At 49.0% G+C, this 9197-nt stretch overlaps 1 protein-coding gene across 1 annotated transcript; it reads left to right on the top strand.

Moving 5' to 3' along the window:
• Positions 1-2672: 2672 nt before the first annotated feature.
• Positions 2673-3602, top strand: LOC311425620 (olfactory receptor 14C36-like; the record flags this gene model as incomplete). The annotated part of the gene is made up of 1 exon (XM_084501561.1): positions 2673-3602. One exon carries the CDS (start codon positions 2673-2675, stop codon positions 3600-3602), a length of 930 nt encoding a protein of 309 aa, XP_084357687.1.
• Between the last annotated feature and the right edge of the window lie 5595 nt (positions 3603-9197).

Raw genomic sequence — 9197 nt, 5'->3', positions numbered from 1 at the left:
ATCTCCATCTGCTCCTCAAATCTTTCCGGGCTTCCAAGACGCACTTCAGGTCTTGGGAGAGCAAGAAAGAACAATCAGGATATGCCATTTCTTAACGGGAAATCCCTTTCCTGCAAACCGGCTCTTAAAACTGTAGGCAAGCCCTCCTATGCTTCAATCTTACACAGGGATTGTTATCAATCAACCCAGGGCTACATTTAGAGCCCGATGTGTTACCAGGTACATTTTTCAGTCTGGGGGTTTATCTGTGAAGCCAGGGCACCTGGAGTTGAGGTGGCATTCTTGAGGACCAAAAGGCACAGGACACTACTCATCATCTATCACCTCACGAGGAAGTAGAACTTCACCTCATCCTCGTTCAGGTATTCAGACAACCCAAGAAGTCACCGGAAAGCTGTGCTGACTTGCAGCATTTCAAGAAAGCCTAATTAAGCAATCCTGCTAGGTGCTAGAACGTGGTTTCAGGTGACTTATTCCTTTGATGGATTTTGGCTTTAATTATCTCAGAACCCTCATTTTTTTCCCACATGTGACAGAACTTATGTTTCCCTGGGGATATACACTGATTAAGAAAAAGAACAAGTTGGGGGTGTCACCTGTTTTGGGGATTTTCTTCAAGTCTGATGGCTGGGACGTGCTCCGGCACGTCTGGAACACCCTAGAAAGCAGCAAAACAGTATTTATGACACATGGGTAAAAGATTCCTTAATAGCTTTTTCCTCCACACTGCTTCTCCTCTGGCATTGCGGAGCCGTGGCCAAAATACAAAACCAAGGTGCTCCTGAAGAAAGTTCACGTTCACCTGGAGGTTACTCATGATCTTGTGTCTTTTAAGAACATGGCATTAATGGACAAAATCCCCCCCACCAGAGAAATCACAGCATCAGAGTAGAATCATAGAATCATAGAATATCCTGAGTTGGAAGGGACCCTTAAGGATCATCAAGTCCAACTCTTTGACACCGCACAGGTCTACCCAAAAGTTCAGACCATGTGCCTAAGTGCACAGTCCAATCTCTTCTTAAATTCAGACAGGCTCGGTGCAGTGACCACTTCCCTGGGGAGCCTGTTCCAGTGTGCAACCACCCTCTCTGTGAAGAACCCCCTCCTGATGTCAAGCCTAAATTTCCCCTGCCTCAGCTTAACCCCGTTCCCGCGGGTCCTGTCACTGGTGTTAATGGAGAAAAGGTCTCCTGCCTCTCGACACCCCCTTACGAGGAAGTTGTAGACTGTGATGAGGTCTCCCCTCAGCCTCCTCTTCTACAGGCTGAACAGGCCCAGTGACCTCAGCCGTTCTTCGTACGTCTTCCCCTCCAGGCCTTTCACCATCTTCGTAGCCCTCCTCTGGACACTCTCCAACAGTTTCATGTCCTTTTTATACTGTGGTGCCCAGAACTGCACACAGTACTCGAGGTGAGGCCGCACTAGCGCAGAGTAGAGCGGGACAATCACCTCCCTTGACCTACTAGCGATGCCGTGCTTGATGCACCCCAGGACACGGTTGGCCCTCCTGGCTGCCAGGGCACACTGCTGGCTCATATTCAACTTGCTGTCTACCACGACCCCCAGATCCCTCTCTTCTAGGCTGCTCTCCAGCGTCTCATCGCCCAGTCTGTACGTGCAGCCAGGGTTTCCCCGTCCCAGGTGCAGGACCCGGCACTTGCTCTTATTGAACTTCATGCGGTTGGTGATCGCCCAGCTCTCCAACCTGTCCAGATCCCTCTGTAAGGCCTTTACGCCCTCATTTGAGTCCACAACTCCTCCAAGTTTGGTGTCATCAGCAAACTTGCTCAAAATACCTTCTATTCCTACATCCAGATCGTTTATAAAAATATTGAAAAGTACCGGCCCTAAAATGGAGCCTTGAGGGACCCCACTGGTGACCTTCAATTGTCTCTGAGTGCCTGAGGTTCGTGGGCTCATCAGCAAAGCCCCCAGAGGGGTGATTGCAGTGCCTTGGTCTGGTGCTGTGCTGCTGAGCTGGGCCGGGCTCCTGGGACAGAGAAAACACTTTTTAAAAAGTCCCATGAAGCAGAGAGACAGCTGTGCCCAGGAGCAGCTCCTGTGCACAGCACAGCAGGGCTGGGGGCACTGCCTGCAGAGACACAGTGCTTAAAGGCAGGCAGAAGTGGCAGCATGCCCAGAGCTCACTAGGGGAGAGCACTTCCCAGCCCTGAACACGGTAAGTCTCTGGCTGGAGGGCAATGCAACTTTTGGTCCTGGAGGAAGGAGAGAATATCCCTTCTTTTCTCTCTGCTTACAGACTGCACCACGGCTTTTCTGAGCTGTTCTTCATGATCTACAGACAAGGAGATGTGGTTTTTCAGCACAACCTCTGTGTGCATCCATCCCCCAGCTGAGTGCTGCAAGCAGCCAGCAGCTGGGCACTAGGGGATGGATAGAGCAGCCTTCCTGGAAGTGACTTCTGGCTGAGGTTTTTGCCCATAGCAACGACATTTACCACTGCAGTGGAGCTGTGTGGTTGTGTGCTGTGTACAGGACATTCAGCAATCACAAAGCAGGGCTACAACCAGGGAGGCACACAAAGGCCACCTTGAAAGAAAGGTAATATGAAGGCTCTAATGAGAAAAGAAATGAGTATTGTTCGGGGAAATTTCCCCTAACAGTCTTTATTTTTCCTTCTGTGCAGTGTCCTTGATGAAGGGCAGGAAATGCCCAACATCAGCTCTGTGAGTGAGTTCCTCCTGCTGGCATTCTCAGACACGCGAGAGCTGCAGCTCCTGCACTTCGCGCTCTTCCTGGGCATCTACCTGGCTGCCCTCCTGGGCAACGGCCTCATCCTCACCACCATAGCCTGCGACCAGCGCCTGCACACCCCCATGTACTTCTTCCTGCTCAACCTCGCCCTCCTCGACCTGGGCTGCATCTCCACCACTCTCCCCAAAGCCATGGCCAATTCCCTCTGGGACACCAGGGCCATTTCCTATGCAGGATGTGCTGCACAGGTCTTCCTGTTTGTCTTCTTGTTTTCAGCAGAATATTCTCTTCTTACTGTCATGGCCTATGACCGCTACATTGCCATCTGCAAGCCCCTGCACTACAGGAACCTCGTGGGCAGCAGAGCTTGTGCCCAGATGGCAGCAGCTGCCTGGGGCAGTGGCTTTCTCATTGCTGTCCTGCACACAGCCACTACATTTTCCCTGCCCCTCTGCCAAGGCAATGCTGTGGACCAGTTCTTCTGTGAGATCCCCCAGATCCTCAAGCTCTCCTGCTCAGATGCCTACCTCACAGAAGTCAAGTTTCTTCTGGTTAGTGCCTGTTTAGGTGTTGGTTGTTTTGTTTTTATTGTTTTTTCCTATACTCAGATCTTCAGGGCAGTGCTGAGGATGCCCTCTGGGCAGGGCCGTCACAAAGCCTTTTCCACATGCCTCCCTCACCTGGCCGTGGTCTCCTTGTATCTCAGTACTGCCATGTTTGCCTACCTGAAGCCCCCCTCTATCTCCTTTCCATTTCTGGACCTGGTGGTGGCTGTTTTGTACTCAGCGTTGCCTCCCGTATTGAACCCCATCATCCACAGCATGAGGAATAAAGACCTCAAGGAGGCACTGGGGATGTTGTTGCTATATTCAGTATTTCGATGAAGAAGCCATCTTCTGCATGTGATTCCCTGAAGTATAGCTGGAGAAGGCAGAAACATCTTTGTTCCTATATTTCAAAAATAGTTCATCCTTTTCAATATTATTCCAATATGCTAAATATTATTTTTATCATTTTATTTTATAAATTTAAGTTATTTTTGTTCTTCTATCTCCTTCTACCTTTTCTTCTAACCCAAAGACCTCATGTAGAGGTGCTGCTAAGTTCTTTGTAGCTAACTAAATAAAGGAACCAGCAGGTAGTCAGTTTCTGTGGATCTCATTTCTCATACACTCTTCTCAGGTACAGCAGTGGTTGTGGGATGAAGATCCCTGCTGCAACATGCTGGAAAGCCCTGGTGTCCTCCTTTGGGGCTGCCCTTTTCTGCCCTGGCAGGCACTCCCTCCCTGCAGCCATTGAGTCAGGGTCACCACTTTCTTGGACCCACGAACACTGAGAGCAGCAGGACATGGTCATTTTGGTGCTGGTCACCCTTCTCTTCCACACTGCTGTCTTGTAGCACCACTGAATCAGCACTGGCCTTCCAGCTAGCACCCCTAGGAGTATGGCTTTCAAAAGTGAGGTGGAGGAAGCACTGAGGAAGCAGCCTGATCTGATGTGAAAGTTCTCCCTGCTCAGTGCAGATCTTAGCACTGGAAACCTCCAGAGGTCCTTTATGACTCTAATCCTGAAGGAAAGAAGGGGCAGGAGAGTGGAGGCAGGGGGAGGGAACACTGCTATGGGCAGAGGTGTTGCTGACATTTCTAATCCCTGCTTCATGTTGTCCTCAGGGTTACATCATGAACGAGTTCATCCCCAGAAGATCCTCTGCCCATGAGCACCCAGTGTCCAGATGGTTTGAAGATACTGTACAGAAGTTCTCAGAAACAGTGCCAGGCTCTGCAGAGTGATACGTTCACTGAGACTGGAGGGGACCTCCAAAGCCCATCTAGCCACCCCCACTAGCCATGCATGGACACCTACACCAGGCAGCCCAGGCCCATTTCCAGTTGGGTTTGTTGTATCTCCAGTTGAGTAGGACTCCCCCACTTTTGGGGAAACCTGATCGAGTGCTTGGTATTGGAAACATGATCCAGTTCTTGATATTGCTCACAGTAAAAGTGTTTTCCTGTGTGCAGTTTCCATGTCTTGTCCAATCACTGGGCATTGCTGAGACTGTCAGAGGAAAAGATCTGAGAGCAAATCCATGTCTCACAGTCAGCAGAAAGAGATGGGGCTGAGGGACTCCATGTTTCGTTTTAGTTTGTACCAAAAAGTACAGGGCCCTTGCAGCCCCCTGGCCTGGGCCTGCCTCTGCTCTTGGGCTCGGCCCCGGCCTTGGCTCTGCTGGCAGGAGCGCTCTCGGCATGCGCTTGCTGGCCTCCCCTCGCCTGCGCACAGCTGCTGCCCACTCAGGCTGCTGCCACAAACGTGTCCTCACAAGCAGCACCACCCCTTGGGCTGCTTCTGCTGGCCTCCCCCACCCCAATGCCTTGACTCCTTGTCTCTGCTGGGCCCCACCTTCCACACCCAAATGCGTCCCTTGGCTGTCAATTCCCTCTCTCCTACCCCATGGGATGAGAGAGCCATGGGTGGGACACGTTACCCTTAGGTGTTGTAGTTTTTGTTTGCTTTTTTGATGGCACAAAATGTTCCTTCACCAGTGATGTACATCCTTCTTCATGTTAGGCCATGATTCAGTGTCCTTCACAATTTTTAAAGCGTTTGCTTTATCTCAGAGATGAACTGGATTAGGTCTCCTTGATTAGTCTGAGGCCCAACGCAATGCCTTTTGCCTTCTGCCACTCCAGCACAATACCTATGACTTTCCCTTACTCTGTGCATTGACCTGATGGGTCATCTCTTATTTTGCACTTTCATACCCATAGTTGGAAGGGGATGGATTCCCAAAGTGCAGCAAGCTGATGGGTTGTATCCTGGCTATTTGACGTTTCCTGTTCTTGAGTCTTGTAAACTGAATTTGCTGCAGATGACCCAAGATGGTAAATGGATGCTCAGCTGTCTACTAGGAAGAAAGGAGAATATCTTGGGTTCCCAATGGTAATTTCAACTTTAGGTCAATCTCCGAAATTCACTGCAGAAGGGGTGTTGTCTTTGAAGAGGTTTTGTGTGCTGGGCTGGACTGTAGTAGCAGGGATAAAGACCAAGAAGTAGAGGTACCCTGGGATCTCCACTTGGCTCCACCTGAATCCCTCAGAGGGCTCTGGTCTCCTGAAAGCCCTTTTTGATAGTTGCAAATCCAGGGAAGTACCTCAAATACAACGGAGTCTCTGGCGGTTTTCCCTGATTGCTTATGGTCAGACAGCAAAGCTCTGCCTCAGTACCCAGTAATTTCATTAGTACTTAACTAATAGAGCAACTACTCATCACTTCAAATGATTCAATCCCTTTCATGAAATGTCACACAGTGTAGTTTCTACCATGAAGAAATGTGAATTTTCAGGATGTATGTTCATTGCAGGAGAAGAACTACTGGTGTTCACCTGTATTCACAGTCATCTCTTTTCCTGTCGTGATGTGCTCCCTCATCTTCCAGGCACATCCACAAGTTTTGACTAAACAGACCCTGCTGAATGCCCCCTTTCCAGCAGCCTGTCTGGACCCATGTACATCCCATGGTTCTCCTGGTTTGCCCTCCCCTTACTCTTTGATCAGTCAGACTGCTCTCACTGACCCAGTGGCTGCTCTGAGTGTCAGGTAGAAGCAGCTCAGCTTGTCCATCTGTCAGCCGTCTGTCTAATTGTTTCCTTAGCAAGAACCTCATCATTACTCATTGAATTCATATGATATGAATCAATACTTACACTGTTATTTTTAATGTCCTATGTATCAGTATAAAACAGTTCTTGTACAGTCATCCTTTTGGGAAGGTCAACCTCACAGAAGGCATACAACATGAGGATCTTGCTGGTTTTTTTTTTTTTTTTTGGTTGTTTTTGTTTTTTTTTTTTTTGTTTGTTTGTTTTTTTGAAAATTGCTGCATGATTTCATTTTCTTTGGTTGGAAATAGGAAAATCCCTTCTGCACCTATGTGCAGCCAGGTTTCTAAGGAAAGAAGGTGCAAGCTGGTGCAAAGGAGGTGTAACATCCAGCTGCAGTCTTGAGTGAAGTCTGGTGTAAGGAAAGGAGAAGCAAGCACCAGGTGGCCAATGAGAGAAATGGCAGGGCTGGAGTGGTGAGGAGCAAGGTTGTCCATGCAGTGTCAGACCTCCAGAGTCTGCTTTTCCTCCCCAAGCACATCTCTGAGGGAGACACCCCAGATCACTATCAATTAGGGAATAATGCTCCCAAACAAAAGTCAACTCAATGCAACCTTTAAGATGAGAAAATATTTTTATTATATTGAGAAGAGGAGGCTCAGGAGCAACCTTATTGCTCTCTACAGATACCTTAAAGGAGGCTGTAGCGAGGTGGGGGTTGGTCTGTTCTCCCACGTGCCTGGTGACAGGACGAGGGGGAACGGGCTAAAGTTGTGCCAGGGGAGTTTTAGGTTAGATGTTAGGAAGAACTTCTTTACTGAAAGGGTTGTTAGGCATTGGAACAGGCTGCCCAGGGAAGTGGTGGAGTCACCATCCCTGGAAGTCTTTAAAAGATGTTTAGACGTAGAGCTTAGGGATATGGTTTAGTGGGGATTGTTAGCGTTAGGTAGAGGTTGGACTCGATGATCTTGAGGTCTCTTCCAACCTAGAAATTCTGTGATTCTGTGATTCTGTGATTCTATTATGTGCTATTCCTCCTTAACTACACCATGAAAGCTCTACAATTTGCTCTACAAGTCTTGAAGTCTTGAATAAAACTACAGAGGAGATGTTAGGAGTTTCTGCATTTTAATGAGTTCCATGGTGCAATTTGGAGCTGTCTATGAAGCTCAGGTATTGGGAGGAGAATGATGCAATTGTTTGAGCAAGTAAAGTCAGAAGGACAAGTTGAAGTGACCTGGAGTATTAATGGGCCCCACTGGGGGCTGTTACTAACAAAGCCTCCCCAGAGACTTGTTAGGGCAGGTAACTGGAGGCCATGATTACAGACAGGCAAAGCGCTGTGCTGATGAAAGTTTTGGTTTGCTTCGATGAAGCAGAAGGGCCAAGGCTACTAGAGGGGAGATCCTGCACCCCCATATCTGGTTCAGGGTTTTTTCTGGGGTCTGTGGGATATGGTGGCCAGTGTGATGCCACGAGAGGAACACTGGTAAGACACCTCCCAGCCTCTCCACAGGGTAGCAAGGAAGTAATGATGGCCCATCGCAATGAGCATAACGTGTCTCCTCATAAGCTATAGACAAAGGGACAAAGATTTCAGAGCTGTTGGATTCTTCAATTCTTGCCAGCACCCACCTCTTTGTCCTCTTCAGAATTTCCTATGCTGTGTCACACTTTGTCCTATTTCCCTAAAGTTTGCAGACACTCATCTCTGTTTACCACCTTGATCTAATCCCAGCATTTCCATCATCTCACCCATGTCTTGTCAACACTCACCAGCTGTACCTTGAAGCACAAAGCTAGGGTCTGATCACAGACACTCTTTGGGTGACCTCTGGAACCACAGCATGAACCTTTGAGGGACATTTCTTCCTCCTCGTGACCAGTGCAAATCTTCCATGGTGCATTTTGTAGCAGTTTTTTCTCTCCTGCTCATTACTACTACCACAGAAAGCTCCATCAGGGTGGAAACCACTCCTGAAGTAGGCATCCCAACCCAGCTGGCTCCTTGCGGCCTCTCAGCCAACCAGACACAAGTCACCTCAGCAGCATCTTCCAAGCCCTGGGCCTGCTGCTGGCCTTGCAGCTTCTTGGCTACACACAGCCAAGCCTTGTGCCTGCTACTGCCCAGTAATGGACTCAAGCAGAAGGGACAGGACAACCCATATGGGGACCTTCTTCCTGGTCTGGAGGCAGAGGGGATCCCCCAGTCAGCATGCCAAGCAGGTGCCTTCTGCTGGCCTAGCAGGGCCACTGCCAGATGTCAGCCCAAAACTGCAGATCCAAGGCAGAAGGCAAGGGTGACCTGCCACCTCCAGACAGAATTGACCTCACAGTCCCTTTCCGTGACACGTTCCTGCTGCTGCCCTATCAAGTGCAGAGACAGAATTGACCTCGCAGTCCCTGCCACAGTCACATTCCTGCTGCTGGGGCAGGAGATGATGAGGCAGAGCTGAGCTCCTCAGAGTATTCCCGCCCATCTCCTCCTTGTGGCCCACAAGCTGATCAGGTCCATGGCCCAACACATTCATTTGGAGTTAGGGTTTTGTTTAGGTCTCTTAAACAGTTTTCTAGTGTTAAATAGGCCATTTTAATGCTAGTATTAAGAGCAGAAATCAGAGTGATTAAGAGAGTAAGAGCTAGGGGAAGCGGCTATGGGCTGAGTTTTGTCTTCTAGGGATACTTTGAGGTCAGTCATTAGAGTAGTGAATTCCTGTCAGGGTGCTGAGTAGCATTTAGGTTTAGAAATTAAGTTTACAGGTTGAAGCCGGGGAATAGCCTTGTATCTGTCAGTGCTCTGTTGGCTACTCTATTCCTGAGAAAAGCGTCACTTAAGACATGATGGGAAAGGACACAAAAGTCCATCAGAGCACCCTGCAT

The sequence above is a fragment of the Aythya ferina genome (genome assembly GCF_964211825.1).
Source record: "Aythya ferina genome assembly, chromosome: 32".
NCBI lineage: Eukaryota > Metazoa > Chordata > Aves > Anseriformes > Anatidae > Aythya > Aythya ferina.
The sequence above is the reverse complement of the archived record's forward strand: the minus strand, read 5'-3'. Positions and strand labels throughout refer to the sequence as shown.